Genomic DNA, 24,219 nt, shown 5'->3' with positions numbered 1-24,219 from the left:
GTGGGAATATTAGGGTGAGGGGTCAGTGTGGGTTTATGAGGGAGAGGGGCCTTCTGGGTATATGAGGGTGTGGGGTCAGTGTGGGTATATGAGGGATAAGGGAGCAGTGTGGATATGTGGGGGAGAGGGGGGCAGTGTGGGTATATAAGGGATAGGGGACAGTGTGGATATACGAGGGACAAAGGGTTAGTGTGGGTATATGAGAGAGAGGGGTCAGTGTAGGTATACGAGGGAGAGGGGCAGTGTGGCTTTCTGAGGGAGAGGAGCAGTGTGGGTGTAGGAGGCACAAGTGGTCAGTGTGGATGTATGAGGGAGAGGGCCAGTGTGGGTATTTGAGGGAGGGGGCAGTGTGGGTATATGAGGGAGAGGGGTCAGTTTGTGTATATGAGGGAGAGGGGTCAGTTTGTGTATATGAGGGAGAGGGGTCAGTTTGTGTATATGAGGGAGAGGGGTCAGTGTGGGTATATGAGGGAGAGGGGTCAGTGTGGGTATACGAGGGAGGGGGCAGTGTGGGTATATGAGGGAGAGGGGTCAGTTTGTGTATATGTGGGAGAGGGTCTGTGTGGATATATGAGGGAAAAGGGAGCAGTGAGAATATGTGGGGGAAAAGGGGGTCAGTGTGGGTATATAAGGGAGAATGGGGACAGTGTGGGGATGTGAGGGACAAGGGGTCAGTGTGGGTATATGAGGGAGAGGGGTCAGTGTGGGTGTAGGAGGCATAAGGGGTCAGTGTGGGTGTGTGAGGGAGAGAGGCAGTGTGGGTATTTGAGGAATGTGGCCATGTGGGTATATGAGGGAGAGGGGTCAGTGTGGGTATATGAGGGAGAGGGTCAGTGTGGGTGTAGGAGGCACAAGGGGTCAGTGTCGGTGTATGAGGGAGAGGGGCAATGTGGGTATTTGAGGGAGGGTGCCGTGTGGGTATATGAGGGAGAGAGGCCAGTGTGGATATGAGGGAGCATTGTCAGTGTGGGTATATGAGGGTGAGGGGTCAGTGTAGGTATATGAGGGAGAGGATCACTGCGGGTATATGAGGGACACGGGATCTGTGTAGGTATATGAGGGACAAGGGGACAGTGTGTGTCTATGAGGGAGAGGGATCAGTGTGGGTATATGAGGGAGAGGAGTCAGTGTGGATATATGAGGGTGACAGGTCAGTGTGGACACAGGAGGGACAAGGGGTCAGTGTGGATATATGAAGGAGAGGGGCCAGTGTGGGTAAATGAGGGAGCGGGGTCAGTATGGTATATGAGGGTGAGGGGTCACTGTGGGTCTAGGAGGGAGAGGAGGCAGTGTGAGTATTTGTGGGAGAGAGGCAGTGTGTGTACAGGAAGGACGAGGGGTCAGTATGGGTATATGAGAGAAGGGGTCAATGTGGGTGTATGAGGGTGATGGGTCAGTGTGGTATATGTGCGTGAGGGGTCAGTGTGGAGATATGAGGTGTGGGGTCAGTGTGGGTATATGAGGGAGAGGGACTGTGTAGGTATATGTGGGAGAGGAGCAGTGTGGGTGTAGAAGGAGCAAGGAGTCAGTGTGGGTATTTGTGGAGGGGGCAGTGTGGGTATATGAGGGAGAAGGGGGGAGAGGGGGGCAATGTGGGTATCTAAAGGAGAAGGGGGACAATGTGGATTTATGTGGGGCAAGGGGTCGGTGTGGGTAGGCGAGGGAGGGGGCAGTGTGGGTATAGAGGGAGAGGGTCAGTGTGGATACATGAGGGACAAGGGGTCTGTGTGGGGATATGAAGGAGAGGGGCCAGTGTGGGGAAATGAGGGAGCATGGTCAGTGTGGGTATATGAGGGTGAGGTGTCAGTGTGGGTATATGAGGGACACAGGATCTGTGTAGGTATATGAGGGGCAAGGGGTCGGTGTGGGTATATGAGGGAGCGGGGTCAGTGTGGGTATACGAGGGAGAGGGGCAGTGTGGATATATGAGGGAGATTGGCAGTGTGGATATATGAGGGAGATGGGCTGTGTGGATATATGAGGGAGATTGGCAGTGTGGATATATGGGGGACAAGGGGTCAGTGTAGGTATATGAGGGAGAGGAGCAGTGTTGGTGTATGAGGGAGAGGGCCAGTGTGGGTATTTGAGGGAGGGGGCAGTGTGTGTATTTGAGGGTGAGGTGTCAGTGTGGGTACATGAGGAACAATGGGTCAGTGTGAGTGTATGAGGGAGAGGAGCAGAGTGGGTGTAGGAGAAACAAGGGGTCAGTGTGGGTATTTGAGGGAGAAGGACAGTGTGGCTATTTGTGGGAGAGGAGCAGTGTGTGTATATGAGGGAGCGGGGTCAGTGTGGGTATATGAGGGAGAGGATCACTGTGGGTATATGAGGGACATGGGATCTGTGTAGGTATATGAGGGGCGCGGGGTCAGTGTGGGTATACGAGGGAGAGGGGCAGTGTGGATATATGAGGGTGATTGGCAGTGTGGAAATATGAGGGTGATGGGCAGTGTGCATATATTAGGGACAAGGGGACAGTGTAGGTATAAGAGGGAGAGGAGCAGTGTGTGTGTAGGAGGAACAAGGGGTCAGTGTTGGTATTTGAAGGAGGGGGCAGTGTTGGTGTATGAGGGAGAGGGCCAATGTGGGTATTTGAGGGAGAGGGGCAGTGTGGGTATTTGAGGGAGAGTGTCAGTGTGGGTATATGAGGGAGAGGGGTCAGTGTGGGTATATGAGGGACATGGGATCTGTGTAGGTATATGAGGGGCAAGGGGTCAGTGTGGGTATATGAGGGAGCGGGGTCAGTGTGGGTATACGAGGGAGAGGGGCAGTGTGGATATATGAGGGTGATTGGCAGTGTGGAAATATGAGGGTGATGGGCAGTGTGCATATATTAGGGACAAGGAGTCAGTGTAGGTATAAGAGGGAGAGGAGCAGTGTGGGTGTAGGAGGAACAAGGGGTCAGTGTTGGTATTTGAAGGAGGGGGCAGTGTTGGTGTATGAGGGAGTGGGCCAGTGTGGGTATTTGAGGGAGAGGGGCAGTGTGGGTATTTGATGGAGAGTGTCAGTGTGGGTATATGAGGGAGAGGGGCCAGTGTGGGTATATGAGGGAGAGGGGGCAATGTGGGTATATGAGGGAGAAGGGGGCAATGTGGATATGTGGGGGAGAGGGGGGCAGTATGGGTATAAAAGGGAGAGGGGGCAGTGTGGGTATATGAGGGAGAGGAGTAGTGTGGGTATATTAGGGACAAGGGGTCTGTGTAGGTATATGAGGGAAAGGAGCAGTGTGGGTGTAGAAGGAACAAGGAGTCAGTGTGGGTATATGAGGGAGAGGCGGAGTGTGGGTATTTGAGGGAAAGGGTCAGTGTGGGTATATGAGGGTGACGGGTCAGTGTGGACACAGGAGGGACAAGGGGTCAGTGTGGATATATGAAGGCGAAGGGCCAGTGTGGGTAAATGAGGGAGCGGGGTCAGTATGGGTATATGAGGGTGAGGGGTCACTGTGGGTCTAGGAGGGAGCGGGGCAGTGTGGGTCTATGAGAGAAGGTGTCAATGTGGGTATATGAGGGTGAGGGGTCAGTGTGGGTATATGAGGGTGAGAAGTCAGTGTGGGTACATGAGGGAGAGGGAGTAGTGTGAGTATATGTGGATGAGGGGCAGTATGGGTATATGACTGAGGGGGTCAGTGTGATTATATGAGGGAGAAGGTCAGTGTTGGTATATGAGGGAGAGAGGGCAGTGAGGATATAGGTGGGAGAGGGGCAATATGGGTATATGAGGGAAAGGGAGCAGTGTGGGAGAGGCGCAGTATGAGGAAATGAGGATGAGGGGTCAGTATGGGTGTATGACAGAGGGGTCAGTGTGGGTATATGAGGGTGTGGGGTCAGTGTGGGCATATGAGGGATAAGGGGGCAGTGTGGATATGTAGGGGAGAGGGGGGCAGTGTTGGTATATAAGGGAGGAGGGGGACAGTGTGGATATATGAGGGACAATGGGTCAGTGTGGGTATATGAAGGAGAGGGGCCAGTGTGGGTAAATGAGGGTGCGGGGTCAGTGTGGATATATGAGGGAGAGGGGTCAGTGTAGGTATAAGAGGGAGAGGGGCAGTGTGGTTATATTAGGGACAAGTTGTCAGTGTAGTTATATGAGGGAGAGGAGCAGTGTGGGTGTAGGAGGCACAAGTGGTCAGTGTGGGTGTATGAGGGAGAGGGGCAGTGTGGGTATTTGAGGGAGGGGGCAGTGTGGGTATATGGGGGAGAGGGGTCAATGTGCGTATATGAGGGAGAGGGGCAGTGTGGGTATATGAGGGAGAGTGTCAGTGTGCGTACATGAGGGACAAGGCGTCAGTGTGGGTCTATGAGGGAGAGGAATCAGTGTGGGTATTTGAGGATGAGCAGTCAGTGTGGGTATATGAGGGAGAGGGTCAGTGTGGGCACATGAGGGACAAGGGGTCAGTGTGGGTATATGAAGGAGAGGGGCCAGTGTGGGTAAATGAGGGTGCAGGGTCAGTATGGATATATGCGGGTGAGGGGTCAGTGTGGGTTTATGAGGGAGAGGGGCAGTGTGGGTCTATGAGAGCAGGTGCCAATGTGTGTATATGAGGGTGAGGAGTCAGTGTGGCTATATGAGGGAGAGGGGCCTTGTGGGTATATGAGGGAGAGGGAGTAGTGTGAGTATATGTTTGAGAGGGGCAGTATATGTATATGAGGGACGAGGGGTCAGTATGGGTATATGATTGAGGGGGTCAGTGTGGGTATATGAGGGAGAAGGTCAGTGTAGGTATATGAGGGAAAGGAGGCAGTGAGGATAGGTGGGTGAGGGGCAATGTGTGTATATGAGGGTGAGGGGTAGTGTGGGCATATGAGGGTGAAGGTCAGTGTGGGGAAATGAGGGAGCAGGGTCAGTGTGGTTATAAGAGGGTGAGGGGTCAGTGTGGGTTTATGAGGGTGTGGGGTCAGTGTGGGTATATGAGGGAGAGGGGCCTTGTGGGTATATGAGGGAGAGGAAGCAGTGTGAGTATATGTTTGAGAGGGGCAGTATGTGTATATGAGGGACGAGGGGTCAGTATGGGTATATGACTGAGGGGATCAGTGTGGGTATATGAGGGAGAAGGTCAGTGTAGGTATATGAGGGAGGGGGGCAGTGAGGGTATAGGTGGGTGAGTGGCAGTGTGGGTATATGAGGGTGAGGGGCAGTGTGGGCATATGAGGGAGAAGGTCAGTGTGGGTAAATGAGGGAGCGGGGTCAGTGTGGTTATAAGAGGGTGAGGGGTCAGTGTGGGTTTATGAGGGTGAGGGTCAGTGTGGGTAAATGAGGGAGCGGGGTCAGTGTGGGTATAAGAAGGTGAGGGGTCAGTGTGGGTTTATGAGGATGTGGGGTCAGTGTGGGTATATGAGGGAGAGGGGCAGTGTTGGCAAATGAGAGAGAGGGGCAGTGTTGGTATATGAGTGACAGAGGGTCAGTGTAGGTATATGAGGGAGAGGAGCAATGTGGGTTAATGACGGAGAGGGTCAGTGTGGGTGTATGAGGGAGAAGGGGGCAGTGTTGATATGTGGGGGAGAGGGGTCAGTGTGGATATACGAGGGAGAGGGTCAGTGTGGGTATATGAGGGAGAAGGGGGCAGTGTGGATATGTGGGGGAGAGGGGGGCAGTGTGGGTATATAAGGAATAGGGGGACAGTGTGGATATATGAGAGAGAGGGGTCAGTGTGGGTATATGAGGGAGAGGAGCAGTGTGGGTGTAGGAGGCACAAGTGGTCAGTGTTGCTGTATGAGGGAGAGGAGCAGTGTGGGTACATGAGGGACAAGGGGTCTGTGTGGGGTATGAAGGAGAGGGGCCAGTGTGGGTAAATGAGGGAGCGTGGTCAGTGTGGGTATATGAGAGTGAGGGGTCAGTGTGGGTATATGAGGTAGAGAGAAAATGTATGTATATGATGGAGAGGATCACTGTGGGTATATGAGGGACACGGGATCTGTGTAGGTATATGAGGGACAAGGGGACAGTGTGGGTCTATGAGGGAGAGGGATCAGTGTGGGTATATGAGGGTGAGCGTTCAGTGGGAGAGGGGTAGTGTGTGTATAGGAAAGACGAGGGATATATGAGAGATGGGGTCAATGTGGGTATATGAGGGTGACGGGTCAGTGTGGTATATGTGCGTGAGGGGTCAGTGTGGAGATATGAGGTGTGGGGTCAGTGTGGGTATATGAGGGAGAGAAGCAGTGTGGGAGTAAGAGGAACAAGGAGTCAGTGTTGGTATTTGAGGGAGAGGAGCAGTGTGGGTGTTGGAGGAACAAGGGGTCAGTGTTGGTATTTGAGGGAGGGGGCAATGTTGGTGTATGAGGGAGAGGGCCAAATGTGGGTTTTTGAGAGAGAGGGGCAGTGCGGGTATATGAGGGAGAGGTGCAGTGTGGGTATATGAGGGACAAGGGGTCAGTGTAGGTATCTGAGGGAGAGGAGCAGTGTAGGTGTAGGAGGAACAAGGGTTCAGTGTGGTTATATGAGGGAGGGGGCAGTGTGGGTCTATGAGGGAGAAGGGGAGAGAGGGGTACAATGTGGGTATATAAAGGTGAAGGTGGACAGTGTGAATATATGAGGGGCAAGGGGTCGGTGTGGGTCTATGAGGGAGTGGGATCAGTGTGGGTATACGAGGGAGAGGGGCAGTGTGGGTATTTGCGGGAGAGGGTCAGTGTAGGTACATGAGGGACAAGGGGTCTGTGTGGGGATATGAAGGAGAGGGGCCAGTGTGGATAAATGAGGGAGAGGGTCAGTGTAGGTACATGAGGGACAAGGGGTCTGTGTGGGGATATTAAGGAGAGGGGCCAGTGTGGATAAATGAGGGAGCATGGTCAGTGTGGGTATATGAGGGAGAGGATCACTATGGGTATATGAGGGACACGGGATCTGTTAAGGTATAGGAGAGGCAAGGGGTCGGTGTGGGCATATGAGGGAACGGGGTCAGTGTTGGTATACGAGGGAGAGGGGCAGTGTGGATATATGAGGGAGATGGGCAGTGTAGATATATTAGAAACAACGGGTCCGTGTAGGTATATGAGGGAGAGTAGCAGTGTGGGAGTAGGAGGAGCAAGGAGTCAGTGTTGGTATTTGAGGGAGAGGAGCAGTGTGGGTGTTGGAGGAACAAGGGGTTAGTGTTGGTATTTGAGGGAGGGGGTAGTGTTGGTGTATGAGGGAGAGGGCCAAATGTGGGTATTTGAGAGAGAGGGGTCAGTGTGGGTATATGAGGGAGAGGGTCAGTGTGGGTATATGAGGGAGAGGGGTCAGTGTGGGTATATGAGGGGGAGGGTCAGTGTGGGTACATGAGGGAGAGGGTCAGTGTAGGTACATGAGGGACAAGGGGTCTGTGTGGGTATATGAAGGAGAGGGGGCCAGTGTGGGGTAAATGAGGGAGCGTGGTCAGTGTGGGTGTATGAGGGAGAGGGGCAGTGTGGGTATATAAGGGACACGGGATCTGTGTAGGTATATGAGGGACAAGGCGTCAGTGTGGGTCTATGAGTGAGAGGGATCAGTGTGGGTATATGAGGGTGAGCGTTCAGTGGGAGAGGGGTAGTGTGTGTATAGGAAAGACGAGGGATATATGAGAGATGGGGTCAATGTGGGTATATGAGGGTGACGGGTCAGTGTGGTATATGTGCGTGAGGGGTCAGTGTGGGTATATGAGGGAGAGAAGCAGTGTGGGAGTAAGAGGAACAAGGAGTCAGTGTTGGTATTTGAGGGAGAGGAGCAGTGTGGGTGTTGGAGGAACAAGGGGTCAGTGTTGGTATTTGAGGGAGGGGGCAATGTTGGTGTATGAGGGAGAGGGCCAAATGTGGGTTTTTGAGAGCGAGGGGCAGTGCGGATATATGAGGGAGAGGGTAGTGTGGATATATGAGGGAGAGGTGCAGTGTGGGTATATGAGGGACAAGGGGTCAGTGTAGGTATCTGAGGGAGAGGAGCAGTGTAGGTGTAGGAGGAACAAGGGTTCAGTGTGGTTATATGAGGGAGGGGGCAGTGTGGGTCTATGAGGGAGAAGGGGAGAGAGGGGTGCCATGTGGGTATATAAAGGTGAAGGTGGACAGTGTGAATATATGAGGGGCAAGGGGTCGGTGTGGGTCTATGAGGGAGTGGGATCAGTGTGGGTATATGAGGGAGAGGGGCAGTGTGGGTATTTGAGGGAGAGGGTCAGTGTAGGTACATGAGGGACAAGGGGTCTGTGTGGGGATATGAAGGAGAGGGGCCAGTGCGGATAAATGAGGGAGCATGGTCAGTGTGGGTAAATGAGGGAGAGGGTCAGTGTAGGTACATGAGGGACAAGGGGTCTGTGTGGGGATATGAAGGAGAGGGGCCAGTGTGGATAAATGAGGGAGCATGGTCAGTGTGGGTATATGAGGGAGAGGATTACTATGGGTATATGAGGGACACGGGATCTGTTAAGGGGTCGGTGTGGGCATATGAGGGAACGGGGTCAGTGTTGGTATACGAGGGAGAGGGGCAGTGTGGATATATGAGGGAGATGGGCAGTGTAGATATATTAGAAACAACGGGTCCGTGTAGGTATATGAGGGAGAGTAGCAGTGTGGGAGTAGGAGGAGCAAGGAGTCAGTGTTGGTATTTGAGGGAGAGGAGCAGTGTGGGTGTTGGAGGAACAAGGGGTTAGTGTTGGTATTTGAGGGAGGGGGCAGTGTTGGTGTATGAGGGAGAGGGCCAAATGTGGGTATTTGAGAGAGAGGGGTCAGTGTGGGTATTTGAGGGAGAGGGTCAGTGTGGGTATATGAGGGAGAGGGGTCAATGTGGGTATATGAGGGAGAGGAGTGTGGATATATGAGGGAGAGGGGGCAGTGTAGGTATACGAGGGAGAGGATAGTGTGGATATATGAGTGAGAGTGGCAGTGTGGGTATATTAGGGACAAGGGGTCAGTGTGGGTATATGAGGGAGAGGTAGTGTGGATATATGAGGGAGAGGGGGCAGTGTAGGTATATAAGGTAGAGGGGGCAGTGTGGGTATATGAGGAAGTGGGTCAGTGTGGGTATTTGAGGGAGAGGGTCAGTGTGGGTAAATGAGGGACAAGGGGGCAATGTGGATGTGTGGGGGAGAGGGGGCAGTGTGGGTATATACGGGAGAAGGGGGCAGTGTGGGTATATGAGGAAGTGGGTCAGTGTGGGTTTTTGAGGGAGAGGGGTCAGTGTGGGTAAAAAGAGGGAGGGGGCAGTGTGCGTATATGAGGGAGAGGAGTAGTGTGGGTATGTTAGGGACAAGGGGTCAGTGTAGGTATATGAGGGAGAGGAGCGGTGTTGGTGTAGGAGGAACAAGGAGTCAGTGTGGGTATTTGTGGGAGGGGGCAGTGTGGGTGTATGAGGGAGAAGGACAGTGTGGGTATTTGAGGGAGGGGGCAGTGTGAGTATATGAAGGAGAGGGGCAGTGTGGGTATTTGAGGGAGAGGGTCAGTGTAGGTATATGAGGAAGATGGTCAGTGTGGGTACATGAGGGAGAAAGGGACAGTGTGGGTATATGAGGGAGAGGGGGCAGTGTGGGTATAGGAGGAACAAGGGGTCAGTGTAGGTAAATGTGGGAGAGGGGGCAAGTGTGGGTAAATGTGGGAGAAGGGCAGTGTGGATATATTAGATTAGATTTTTTAGATATTAATGTGGACAAAGGTCCTTTGGCCCAACAAGTCCACGCTGACCCGCCAAAGCGCAACCCACCCAGACCCATTCCCCTACATTTAACCCTTCACCCAAAACCACGGGCCATTTAGCATGGCCAATTCACCTACTGTGCACATTTTTGGACTGTGGGAGGAAACCGGACCAAACTCGCGCAGACATGGGGAGAATGTGCAAACTCCACACAGAGAGTCGCCTGAGACAAGAATTGAACCCAGGTCTCTGGCGCTGTGAGGCAGCTGTGCTAACCGTTTTGCCACTGTGCCGCCCATTATAGTTGGGTATATGAGGGAGAGGAGCAGTGTGGGTATATGAGGGAGATATCAGTGTGAGTATATGTGGGAGAGGGGCAGTGTGGGTCTATGAGGGAGAAAGGGGCAGTTTTGGTATATGCCGGAGAGGTATTAGTGTGGGTACATGAGGGACAAATGATCAGCGTCGGTATATGTGAGGGGGTGCAGTACGGGGATATGGGTGAGAGGGGCAGTGTGGTTATGTGAGGGACAAAGGAACAATATGGGTATATGTGGGAGTGGGGCAGTGTGGATGTATGAGAGAGAAGGGGGTCAGTGTAGATATATGAGGGAGAAGGGGGGCAGAGTGGATATATGAGGGAGAAGGGGGCAGTGTAGATATATGACGGAGAAGGGAGACAGTGTGGATATATGAGGGAGTAGGGAGACAGTGTGGATATATGAGGGAGATGGGGGCAGTGTGGATATATGAGGGAGAAGGGGGCAGTGTGGGAATATGAGGGAGAAGGGGGCAGTGTGAGAATATGAGGGAGAAGGGGGGAAGAGTGGATATATGAGGGAGAAGGGGGCAGTGTGGATATATGAGGGAGAAGGGGGTCAGTGTAGATATATGAGGGAGAAGGGGGGCAGAGTGGATATATGAGGGAGAAGGGGGCAGTGTAGATATATGACGGAGAAGGGAGACAGTGTGGATATATGAGGGAGTAGGGAGACAGTGTGGATATATGAGGGAGAAGGGGGCAGTGTGGGAATATGAGGGAGAAGGGGGGAAGAGTGGATATATGAGGGAGAAGGGAGACAGTGTGGATATATGAGGGAGAAGGGGGCAGTGTAGATATGAGGGAAAAGGGAGACAGTGTGGATATATGAGGGAGAAGGGGACAGTGTGGATATATGAGGGAGAAGGGGGGCAGAGTGGATATATGAGGGAGAAGGGGGGCAGAGTGGATATATGAGGGAGAAGGGGGCAGTGTAGATATGAGGGAAAAGGGAGACAGTGTGGATATATGAGGGAGAAGGGGACAGTGTGGATATATGAGGGAGAAGGGGGGCAGAGTGGATATATGAGGGAGAAGGGGGCAGTGTGGATATATGAGGGAGAAGGGGGGCAGAGTGGATATATGAGGGAGAAGGGGGGCAGAGTGGATATATGAGGGAGAAAGGGGCAAAGTGGATATATGAGGGAGAAGGGGCAGAGTGGATATATGAGGGAGAAAGGGGCAAAGTGGATATATGAGGGAGAAGGGGCAGAGTGGATATATGAGGGAGAAGGGGCACAGTGTGGATATATGAGGGCGAAGGGGGGCAGAGTGGATATATGAGGGAGGAGGGAGACAGTGTGGATATATGAGGGAGAAGGGGGGCAGAGTGGATACAAGAGGGAGAAGGGGTGCAGTGTGGATATGAGGGCAAGGGGGGGGCAGTGTGGATATATAAGGGAGAAGGAGGGCAGTGTGGATATATGAGGGACAAGGGGGCAGTGGGGATACATGAGGGAGAAGTGTGCAGTGTAGATGTATGATGGAGAAGGGTGGCAGTGTGGATATATGGGGGGCTAGGGGCGCAGTGTGGATATATGAGGGGCAAGGGGGCAGTGTGGATATATGTCGGAGAAGGGGGGCAGTGTAGATATGAGGGAGAAGGGAAGCAGTGTGATTATATGAGGGCGAAGGGTGCAGTGTGGATATATGTCGGAGAAGGGGGGCAGTGTGATTATATGAGGGCGAAGGGTGCAGTGTGGATATGAGGGACGAGGGGGCAGTGTAGATATATGAGGGAGAAGGGAGGCAGTGTAGATATATGTGGGAGAAGGGGGGCAGTGTGGATATATAAGAGAGAAGGGGGGCAATGCAGATATATGAGGGAGAAGGGGGCAGTGTAGACATGAGGGAGAGGGGAGCAGTGTAGATATATGAGGGAAAAGGGGGTCAGTGTGGACATATGAGGGAAGGGGTAACAGTGTGGATATATGAGGGAAAAGGGGGACAGTGTGGATATTTAAGGGACAAACGGGCCATGTGAATATATGAGGGAGAAGGGGGCAGTACAGAGATATGAGGGAGAAGGGGGGCAGTGTAGGTATAGGAGGGAGAAGGGGGCCAGTGTGGATATATGAGGGTGAAGGGGGCAGTGTGCATATTTAAGGACACGGGGTCAGTGTGGATATATGAGGAAGAAGAGGGGCAGTGTGGATATATGAGGGAAAAGGGGGCCATGTGGATATATGAGAGAAAAGGGGGCCGTGTGGATATATGAAGGAGAAGGGGTCAGTGTAGATATGAGGGAGAAGAGGGGCAGTGTGGATATATGAGGGAAAAGGGGGCTGTGTGGATATATGAGGGAGAAGGGGGCCGTGTGGATATATGAGGGAAAAGGGGGCCGTGTGGATATATGAGGGAAAAGGGGGCCGTGTGGATATATGAGGGAGAAGAGGGGCAGTGTGGATATGTGAGGTAGAAGGGGGGCAGTATGGATATGTGAGGTAGAAGGGGGGCATTCTGGATATATGAGGGAAAAGGGGGCCGTGTGGATATATGAGGGAGAAGGGGGGGCAGTGTGGATATCTGGGAGAGAGGGGGGCAGTGTGTATATATAAGGGAGAAGCGGGGCAATGTGGATATATGAGGGAGAAGGGGGGGCAGTGTGGGTATGTGGGGGAGAGGGGGGCCATGTGGATATATAAGGGAGAAGCGGGGCAGTGTGGATATATGAGGGAGAAGGGGGGGCAGTGTGGGTATGTGGGGGAGAGGGGGGCCATGTGGATATATAAGGGAGAAGCGGGGCAGTGTGGATATATGAGGGGCAACGGGTCAGTGTTGGTATACGAGGGAGAGGGGCAGTGTGGGTATATGAGGGGGAAGCGGGGCAGTGTGGGTATATGAGGGAGAGGGGCAGTGTGGGTATATGAGGGAGAAGTGGGGCAGTGTGGATATGAGGGCTGTGAGCTGAATGTCAGAGCTGCCAGCTCTATTTTATCAATCCACCAGTTTTGGATTTTTAGACCTTCAAGGTCAAATCTTCAAATAATGACAAGACAGAGTATATCGCTTCATTACACGGCAATATGTGTAAATTGGGCTCTGGGCTATTCAAACACAAGAAAGTCCTGATTCTGTGAGAGCTCAAGCTCACCCATTCAGGCTGCTTGTACGGTGCCAACTTTGTTTTTATATTAAAAAAAACCCAAGGCCTCACAAGCTGTTTATTCTGTGAGTTTTGGAAGACTGCTGTTAACCTCTGCCTTAAAACCTCTCCTTTAAAAAAGAACAAAATAACCTCATAAAGCCACAGTATCACAACTGTCCAGCGATAGCTTTTTTCCGAAAAGCAATGACCATAAATGCTTGGCTGTCACTTCAAGACCAGCACTGCCAGGATTTTAATCAAGCCCGGACTTGATTGAATGGTGGGACAGGCTCGAGGGGCTCAATCTTCAATCTGTCTCTCTCTTGGATTTTAATCTGAGTTATATAGAGATGAATTTTAATAAAATGAACACTTCTTAATGTTTTTTATCTTTTCAGAATAAAGCCACCATATCTCTTTTCTCCAGATACTGGTGCAGAAGTGTTCTTGTATCCTCAATGCTGACAAAATTGCATTTATCCTTTCCTAGAGTACTGAACACATAGGTGCAGGGGCGCAAAAGACTTGGCTTCAATCAGTCCAGCACTGCTATGATTCCGAAGACAGCGCTACTTTAAGAAGATTCATGTAGCCTTCATAGATATGGTGGTATAACCAACAGTGATCCTTCAGGCAGCAGTTCAAATAATCCATTTTAAATGCAAATCTGTCTTTTTTTACACATGTAAATCTGCATATGTTCTCTCTGGTTCGAGTGGTCAGTAAGAGCAACAAACTGAAGTATCATTCATCCTGCAATTAAATAACTACAATAAAAGCTCCCTCACATTTATTGTAATAATAATTAAAATTAATCCCTCCATCAGTCAGTGAACTATTATCCACATGTTAAGATCGATGTGTTTCTCAATGATACCTACTTTGCTTCTGCTGGCTTCTCATAATTTCTCTTCTAAGAAGAAGGATGTTAATATTGAAACTGAGTGAGTGAATTTCCCTGGAGAGGTATTGGTTTAATTGCACTATGAATGGATCTTGCAGTGACGCAGAGTACGGATTAAGGAACATTGTTATGTGTTTTAGAAAACTCAGGTATTCATCCATGGTTATTGAATGTTCATTTTGATGCAGATGTTAGAAATGTTTTATTATAATTCTCAAAGTATTTATTGCATCATATTTAATTATAGTTTTTATAAATGAATTTTTTTCATAACTGGGAACTGGAACCTCCTAATTTTTATGGTAAAATGGAATTGTGAAATTCTTGCCATCTTTAATTGCTAGAGTAAATGCAGTATTATATTTGCTTTATTGCTAATTTGACTTTTAAGATCAAATATCCTTAAAACATGACAGTATCGTGCCTCTGAACAAAGTGCTACATTAACCAAACACAACTTTTGCTGCAAATTTTATCACCCAGAATATTTTATTTTGAAAAGGTTAGCCATTGGTTGTGAGAAATCAGACTTACAAGCCTGCATGAAAAGTTAGGCTCTGGTTGTGCAGCCAATGTACTGAAGGGATATATAACGTCAATACACATGGAGATTTCTCTCTAAATGTAACATGCCTTGCAGTTTTTATGCTATTACCTAACGCCAAGTTTTGCTTGCGTCTCAAAATCAGTTCAAGGTTTAAAATGCAGATGGGAGGAATATATACTACTCTACTAGTGGAAAGTAGTGACAGAAGTGGAAATAATTTCACAGAAGCTGCAATCTTTTCATGATTTTCACTAGCACCTCACGACTGCAAGGAGCTTTGCAACAAGGCAAATACAGTCAAATATAGAACAATGCAAAAGGATGTCACTAAAAGAGCTATCATTGCCTTAAGCATAGTGCTTGAAATTAATTTACATGATGACAGCATTTGGTACACTTTACAGTGTGTGTGGTTCAAGCAGCCTGTGCCAACCCAAAGGAAACGGCAGTTGAGTTAAAATACATCAGCTATCCATTGGACTGTATGATAAATGATGTAGGTTTGATGTTAATCCAGTGATTTAGTCTTGTATGGTGACTGATTCTCACGGATGTACATTGAATTGCCAACACCCCAAAGTGTTCAAAAATTGAAAATTAATCTCCTTGAGCAAACCTCAAATTACAGGGACTTGACAAATGTTGTGGTTGTTTCTTCATTCATTTATCACAAAAATGTTAGAGATGTGGGACAGGCAGTTTGAATGGAGCAGCTTGAAGCAACACGGCTTCCAGAGTCGACATCCTGAGGTCCAAAACCTTCGGCCAAAGCAATTTGCCAATCAAGCAAAGTACCTTGCCTCCCTCACATTGATTCCACTGGAGAGGTTACACTTGGGTGTTGAAATCACAACCACCGGCAATCTTACCATGTGGCTGTGCGCAAGCTTCCAGATCCCCTCAGTTCTTTCCTTGTGTTTGCTTTTTGCTGTAAAATCTGTGCGATGACAATTATAGAATCCCTACAATGTGGAAGCAAGCCATTCTGCTTATCAGGTCCACACTAACCCTCCGAACAGCATCCCTCCCAGATCCACCACCTACCCTATAACTCTATTTCCCTTGGCTAATCATTCTAGCCTGCACATCCTTGGACATCACAGGGAATTTAGCATGGCCAATCCACCTAACTGTACATTTTTGGGAGGAAACCGGAGCCCCCGGAGGAAACCCACGCTGACACTGGGAGAATGTGCAAACTCCATGCAGACAATCTTGCGTGACTGGAATCAAACCTGGATCCGTGGCACTGTGAGGCAGCAGTGCTAACCACTGAGCCACCATGCCACTGTGAACTAAAAGCAGGCAATCCAGCAAAGTTGATGAATGAAAGGAAAAGGTGCAAGCATAAACACCACCAGGTGAGGAACAGAGTGGAAAAGAGTTTCAGGTTTTGTCCATGATGGCAGCCCAGGGTTTTGGTAGCATGTGGGAAGGCTTGACCAGTCACCTAGACAAGCCGGAGGCCCTGGGAATAATCATGACGTCCACAGTATTCAAACATTCCCATTGGGTTGGTGCCTATTGCTGAAAAATCCTAGGCCCACCAAAAAGCAATGTACTTCTTGTGGGACGTCTTAACTGTGTATGTGGTCAAATCTGTAACACTGGCTTAACCTCTCACAAGATGGCTGTCCATCAGCTTCTATAGCGTAGAAGAACCTGTAATAAACAGTGCTCAGTAGGGCAGTGACTAACCACTAAATTGCTAAATATGTGTGGTGTGCACACACACAGAATCTCGTCTCATTGCGCTAAGTTGATCCTTTCTGTTGAATTGTCAACACAGTGAGACTTGCATGCCACAATCAAGGTTGTAGAAAAGATCTCATTTCAGAATGCCACAATGTGTACCATTTTCACTGAACATTAATTAACAATATAGCCGATGTATAATAGCTTGTTGCGTAGTTTGCTAATGTGCTGTATACTCCTGTCATAATGCACAGCATGTGTGTACGTTTAATGCATCAATAAATTTTTATTCAAAATACTTCCAAACATGTCCTGTTGAAATCATTACATTTAAGCAAAAGGAGGAAGCTATGACTGAAGAATTTATATTTACTCAATAAAGCAAGGACTCAGTGCACAAAAACAGGGAGGATTTAGAGTGGTATAGAAAGATCCATTGCTGTCACCTCAATTAACACAAAGGTTAATACGTGGTTGAATATTTGACATTTTCAACAAGTCCTCGTTCCCTCTTTGGATGTGAAAATAATTGGCAAAGCCATTACCAATTGCCTGAAACGAAGGCAGCAGTAGACTATCTTATTCAAGTCCACATAGCTAAATAAATATGTCACACAACCCGCTAGGTAGTTCCCACTAAAGGAGGCAAAAGAATACATATGCAAATCTAGAATAGTGCTTGAGTTGGGAAGAGTATTTAGAACTGGTGTTTTTTTTATTTGTTCATGGGGTCAAAGTGTCACTGGCTGGGCCAGCATTCATTGATCATCCCTTAGTTGCCCTTGAGTAGTGAGCTGCCTTCTTGAATTGCTGCATTCTATATGTTGTAGGTTGATCCACAATGCCACTCAGGACGGAGTGCCCAGATTTTAACAATGAAAAAGCGGTGATGTGTTTCCAAGTCAGGATGATGAGTGGTTTGAAGGGGAGTTTATAGATGGTGATGTTCCCATGTGTCTGCTACCGTTATTCTTGTTCGTGGATTCAGAAGGTGCTATCTCAGAATCTTGGCTGAATTTCTGCAGTGTATTTTGTAGATGGTACACACTGCTGCTACTGAGCGTCATTGTCTGTCGATGTGCTGCCAATCAAGCAGTTTGCTTTGTCCTGGATGGTGTCAAGCTTCTTGAGTGTTGTTGGAGCTGCACCCATCCAGGCAAGTGAGGAGTATTCCATCACACTCCTGACTTGTTCCTTGTAGATGGTGGACAGGCTTTGGGGATGTGCTACTTAGAGTCATAGAGTCCTACAGCACAGGGACAGACTCTTTGATCCAAACTGATCCATACCGACCAAGATGTCTATCCACGCTAACCCCATTTCCCTGCACTTGGCCCATATCCTTCTAATCCTTTCCAGACCATGTATTTGTCCAAATGTCTTTTAAACGTTGTTATGTACCCTCCTCAACCACTTCCGCTGGCAGCTCATTCCATATGTGTACCACCCTCTGTGTAAAAAAAGTTGTCCCTCAGGTCCCCTTTTATTTTTTCCCCTCTAATCTTTCCCTTCTAGTCCTTGCTTACTCAACCCTGGGAAAAAGACTGAGTGCATTTACCTTATCCATGCCTCTCATGATCTTATTCACTTCTATAAGATCCCCCCGTCAGTCTCCTACACTTTAAAGAAAAAAGTCTAGCTTGTCCAACATCTCCCTATAACTCAGGCCCTTGAGTCCTAGCAACATCCTTGTAAATTTCTTCTGCACTCTTTCCAGTTTAATAACATTCTTCCCATAACAAGGGGACCAAACCTGAACACAATACTCCAAGTGTGGCCTCACCAACGTAACATACAACTGCAACATCCCAAGTGCCTTAACTGATGAAGGCCAGTGTGTCAAAAGCCTTCTTCACTGCCCTATCTACCTGTGACTCCACTTTCAGAGTACTGTGACGCTGAACTCCAAGATCCCTCTGTTCCACTACACTCCTTACCATTCACCATGAAACTCTTACCTTGATGCAAAATCTCGTATTTATCTATATTAAACCCATTTGCCATTTCTCAGCCCATTTCCCCAGCTGAAATTTCTGATAATCTTCCTCACTCTCCACAGTGTTAATGTCATCAGCAAACTTACTAAACATGCCTTATACATTCCGAATCATTGACATAGATAACAAACAGCAATGGGCCCAGCACAGACCCCTGAGGCATTCTTCCACTATTACCCTCTGCTTTCTACCATCAGGCCGATTGTGTATCCAATTTGCCAATTCCCCTGGATTCCGTGTGATCTCACCTTCCAGAGCAGCCTACCATGTGGAACCTTATCAAAGGCCTTACTGAAATCCATTCCTGATGAAAGGCTATGTCTGAAACGTCAATTCTCCTGCTCCTCGAATGCTGTGCTTTTCCAGTGCCACACCTTTTGAGACCACATCTACCACCCTGCCTTCATTAACCTTCCTGGGGGCTTCTCAAAGAACTGTAACAAATTTTTGAGGCATGATCTCCCAAGGACAAAGCCATGCTGACTTCTCCTTATCGAACCTGTCTTTCAAAATGTAGGTATATCATCCCTCAGCATCTTCTCAAGTAACTTACTTACCACAGATGTTAGGTTTACTGGCGTATAGTTCCCAAGATTTTCTTTGCAGCCCTTCTTGAATAAGGGTACAACATTCGCTACCCTCCCGTCTTCCGGGACCGCTCCCGTGGCTAACGATGATGCAAAAATATCAGCCAGGACCCCTGCAATTTTTTCTCTAGCCTCCTGCAGTGTTCTTGGATATATCTGGTCAGGACCAGGAGATTTATCCACCTTCATATCTTCTAATGCATCCACACCTCCTCTACTGTGATATGGACTATCACCAGTAACTTCCCCAAGTTCCCAAGTCTTCATGTCTTTCTCCACAGTAAACACAGAAGAGAAATATTCATTGAGACCCTCACCCATCTCCTGTTGTTCTACACCTACATGTCCACTTTGGTCCTTGAGGGACCCTATTCTCTCTTGAATTATTCTTTTTCCTTTGATATACTTAAACAACCTCTGAAGATTTGCCCTAATCTTCTCAGCCAAGGCTACCTCACCCCCTTTTTCACCTTCCTGATTTCCTTCTTCAGTCAATCCCTGTATTCCCTGTATCCCTCCAGGGATTCCCTTGATCCCAGCTGCCTGTACCTGAGCCACATTTATTTTTGGTCAATCCTACTTGCTGCAGGATTCCTAGCTCTTGACTTGCTCTTGTAGTCATTGTATTTGTATGGAGAGTCTCATTGAGTTTCTGCCCAGTGATAACCCCCGCGATGTTAATGGCAAGAGATGGAATGCCAATGGACTTCAAGAGAAGCTATTTAGGTTATCTCTTATGGAAGATGGTCATTACCTGGTACTTGAGTGGCACCTATGTTAATTGCCACTCAGCTGATGAGTGAATGTTGCCCTGATCTTGCTGCATGCAGACATGGACTATTTCATGGATAGTCATTTAGACCAGATGGGAGGAACTGGACAAAAATGCATTAGCAAAAATGAATCTGAAGAGTGAAAAAACTCGCATTTATGTAACATCTTTCCTGAACTTCAGAGCAGTGTGCAGGCAATGAAGTCCTTTTGAAGTGTAGCCATGGTCAGAGTCTAGGAGTGGCAGCTAAAAGTCCCATGATCAGGAAAGCAACGACCTCAAGAAGTGGGGACAATCCCTGTGACCACTGCAAGTCTGTGGTCTTTTGAATTATACTAAACAATCGTTCACAGTCAAAAACCTCTTTATGTAAACATTGATGTGTCCACAGATTACCCTCAGAAAGTATGTCAATATCCAGTATGTGGGGATGAACATTGGGTGACTAGTGTTTTCACATAATGCTGTAGCGTCTCCAATAGGAGATGTCAGATTCACTTCCAGTGGCCTATAGAAGACCTATGCAATCACACAGTGTGTGTGTTATGTTCAAATAAGGTTCTCCTGTATCATTCCATCAATTGTAATTTACCTTAACCCCATGAGAAAAGGGATGCCCACAATTGCTTGCTGTCTCTTGTGTTTGCAACCCTTCTGACAATGAGCTTGCAGCAGCTCTTGGAGAATGTCTGGGTTTGGCTTGATGGCACCATCAGCACATCATGAGTTTTCAACATGAGAAAGGCCCCCACTGACCTTGAACTGTGCCATAACTGTCATGTCCTTCCATCATCAGTGTTCTGGGAGCTCCCAAATGCCCCCATGTTTTACCGAATCGAATTTCCATAATGAAGTCCCAAACTGGCTGCACTGGTCAGCGGCTCATCCCCTGCCTTCTCAGCAGCTTCAGCATCTAAAAGGAAGAAGATGCATACAACGTATCATCCGCCGTCATTTCCGCCACCTCCAAACGGACGCCACCACCAAGGATATATTTCCCTCCCCTCCTCTATCAGCGTTCCGCAAGGACCACTCCCTTCGTGACTCCCTCGTCAGATCCACACCCCCCACCAACCCAACCTCTACCCCCAGCACCTTCCCCTGCAACCGCAGGAAATGTAAAACTTGCGCCCACACCTCCACACTCACTTCCCTCCAAGGCCCCAAGGGATCCTTCCATATCCGCCACAAGTTCACCTGTACCTCCACACACATCATCTATTGCATCCGCTGCACCCGATGTGGCCTCCTCTATATTGGGGAGACAGGCCGCTTGCTTGCGGAACGCTTCAGAGAACACCTCTGGGCCGCCCGGACCAACCAACCCAACCACCCCGTGGCTCAACACTTTAACTCTCCCTCCCACTCCACCGAGGACATGCAGGTCCTTGGACTCCTCCACCGGCAGAACATAACAACACGACGGCTGGAGGAGGAGTGCCTCATCTTCCGCCTGGGAACCCTCCAACCACAAGGTATGAATTCAGATTTCTCCAGTTTCCTCATTTCCCCTCCCCCCACCTTGTCTCAGTCGGTTCCCTCAACTCAGCACCGCCCTCCTAACCTGCAATCTCCTTACTGACCTCTCCGCCCCCACCCCACTCCGGCCTATCACCCTCACCTTGACCTCCTTCCACCTATCCCACCTCCATCGCCCCTCCCCCAAGTCCCTCCTCCCTACCTTTTATCTTAGCCTGCTTGGCTACTCTCTCTCATTCCTGATGAAGGGCTTATGCTCGAAACGTCGAATTCCCTATTCCTGAGATGCTGCCTAACCTGCTGTGCTTTAACCAGCAACACATTTTCAGCCAAGATGCAAAATTCACCAGCTACCCCAATGGGGTAGCCACAACACTCAAGAACTTGACTTGCTTACTGTCCCTGCCACCATTTTCCATCACGGAAAATAGAGGAATCCAAAGTTGCTGCGGGAATTCCATTTTGAATAGATTACCTACAGTGTGAACTGGCCCTTCGGCCCAACAGGTCCACGCGGACCCTCTGAGAGTAACCCACCCAGACCCATTCCCTAACCCCATGACTAATGCACCTAACACTACGGGCAATTTATCATGGCCAATTCACCTAACCTGCACATCTTTGGATTGTGAGATGAAACCCCACTTTGACATGGGGAGAACGTGCAAACTCCACACAGACCGTCGCCCAAGGCAGGAGATTAGATTAGCTACAGTATGGAAACAGGCCCTTCGGCCCAACAAGTCCACACTAACCCTCCAAAGAATAACTCACCCAGACCCATTCCCCGACCCTACATTTATCCCAGACTCATGCACCCAACACTACGGGTAATTTAGCGTGGCCAATTCACCTAATCTGTACATCTTTGGACTGTGGGAGGAAATCCACACAGACACAGGGAGAATGTGCAAACTCCACATGGACAGTCACCTGAGACCAGAATCAAACCTGGGTCCCTGGCAACTGTGAGACAGCAGTGCTAGCCACTGTGCCACAACATTTGACTGCAAAGACAGGACAAGCCCCAGTAAGCAATACAAATATACAGCATTACTGTTTAACAGCACTAAGAAATTTAAAGAAGGAAAAGAATACCGCAATGCAACACTACCGAACAATGTTAACTATCCAGTTCTGGTCTGGATTGAGTCACATTCAGGTAACTGATAAGTAAACCAGCCTGAATGACAGGAAGTAGACAGAAAGAAACTTTTCACCTTGTCGGAGAGATCAATGTGCAGGGAAGCATAGATTCAAGATAAGGGGCAGAAAGTTTAGAGGAATGTGGGGGAAAGGCTTTTCCACTGAGAGGATGAGAGAATTTGGAACTCACTGTCTATAAGGGTTGGAGAGGCAGAAACCCTCATAACATTAAAAAGTGATTAGATGTGTTCTTCCGAAACCAATGCATGCAAGGCTATGGGCCAAGTATTAGAAAGAGGGTTTAGAATAGTTAGTGATTTTTTTTGACCAGCGCAGACATATGAAGGGCCTTTTTCTGTGCTGTATATCTCTGTTACTCAAAATGAACCTGAACTGGAATTGCATGTGTGTAACACTGTCCATCCTATAGAAAACATTGAAAAAACCTTGGAGACAGACCACCTATCTAACGGGTCAGTTGGAAAAACCCCGTTCTTCTGATCAGAGATCCTAAATCAAATGTGCTGATCCTGCTCCAACCTCATTTTTTGCCTATTCCTTCTCAATGTTGAAAACCCTTCAACAGTCTGTTCCCAGCCTTGTCTCTGCAGAGGCCATTAAATCATAGCCTTTTGCTTCTTCCCGTGCCATTAATTCAGGCAAATGTGAATACCTATTTAGTGCTTTTAGATTTGACATTTTGACATTCCTCTGTAATTTGATCCCGGTTGATTCCAAGGCTTCTTTTTTTCAATTCATTCATGGGATGTGGGTGTCACAGGCTCGGACAGCTATTACTGTCCAATTAAAAGTCAGCCACACTGTCTTAGCTCTGGGAACATATGTAGGCCAGACCAAGTAAGGACAGCAGTTTCCTTCCCTAAAGGACAGCAGTGAACCAGATTGCAATGGGAAGAGTGTATGGCACCAGCAAGGGTGCATTTGAAAGGAATAGGCTATTAGATCGGGTCTACTCAAGTGTATAGTAATCACTTCAGAAGGAATATACTCTATAAGAAGTTGAAAAGGTGCGGATCAACAGCCTTCCTGAATCTACACTGATGAATACTTTAAGAATTTTATATATTTCAATTGTATCACCTTCCATTCTTCAAATTCTAGAGAATACTAGAACTGTCTCTCCTGTCTGTCCTGATAGGACACTCCACCATGCCAGGAATAAGTCTGGTGAATCTTTATTGCATTTTTCTGTGGCAGGTATATCCATCCTTAGATAAGGAGACTAAACATTTACACAGTAGTCCACTGTTCTGCTCACCAGGGCTCTAAACAATTGTAGTAATATTTCTTTACTTCTATTGCTCACATCCTCTCTCCTTGATGCCTCTTGCTTGCATTTCAGTGTGTTCCCACCTATTTTTTGGTCATTAGCAAAATGAAATGGTTAAATTGGGCCAAATCATCCAAATAATTGTGATAAGATAGTGTTGGATAAAGGAGGCATTTTCACGATAGCAACCCCCTTGAATTAGTGAGATGGCTCATGGGGATAAGTTGAGGGCTATCAGATCAGTCATGGCTTAATTGAATGGCGGAGTAGATTAGTTATGTCAAATGGTCTACTACTTCAAAATCTTATGATGTTATCACACATGTCATAGAGTCATAAAGCCATAGAGATGTACAGCACAGAAACAGACTCTTCAGTCCAACACATCCATGCCGACCAGATATCCCAACCCAATCTAGTTCCACCTACCAGCAACTGGCCCATATCCCTCCAAACCCTTCCTATTCATATACCCATCCTGATGCCTTTTAAATGTAGCAATTGTATCAACCTCCATCACTTCCTCTGGCAGCTCATTCCATACACATACCACCCTCTGCGTGAAAAAGTTGTCCCTTAGGTCTCTTTTATATCTTTCCGCTCTCACCCTAAACCTATGCGCTCTAGTTCTGGACTCCCTCCCCCCAGGGAAGAAACTTTGTCTGTTTATCCTATCCATGCCCCTCATGATTTTATAATTTAGAGATGCAAGTGTTGGACTGGGGTGTACAAAGTTAAAAATCACACAACACTAGGTTATAGTCCAACAGTTTCATCTGGAGGCACTAGCTTTTGGAGCGCTGTTTCTTCATCAGGTGGTTGTGGAG

At 48.5% G+C, this 24,219-nt stretch overlaps 1 protein-coding gene across 4 annotated transcripts in view; it reads left to right on the top strand.

Annotated features, from left to right (window-relative positions):
• Positions 1-13,737, top strand: part of LOC132820654 (MAP7 domain-containing protein 2-like) — a 139,561-nt gene extending 125,824 nt beyond the window's left edge. For all 4 annotated transcript variants that reach the window (XM_060832867.1, XM_060832866.1, XM_060832865.1 and 1 more), the window contains one exon: positions 13,465-13,737. In XM_060832867.1, the coding sequence (XP_060688850.1) occupies positions 13,465-13,472 (8 nt within the window). In that variant the 3' untranslated portion in view covers positions 13,473-13,737. The remainder of the gene's footprint in view (positions 1-13,464) is intronic.
• Positions 13,738-24,219: the final 10,482 nt, after the last annotated feature.

The sequence above is a fragment of the Hemiscyllium ocellatum genome, chromosome 12 (assembly GCF_020745735.1).
Source record: "Hemiscyllium ocellatum isolate sHemOce1 chromosome 12, sHemOce1.pat.X.cur, whole genome shotgun sequence".
Classification (NCBI taxonomy): domain Eukaryota; kingdom Metazoa; phylum Chordata; class Chondrichthyes; order Orectolobiformes; family Hemiscylliidae; genus Hemiscyllium; species Hemiscyllium ocellatum.
This window is presented reverse-complemented; position numbering and strand designations above follow the sequence as displayed.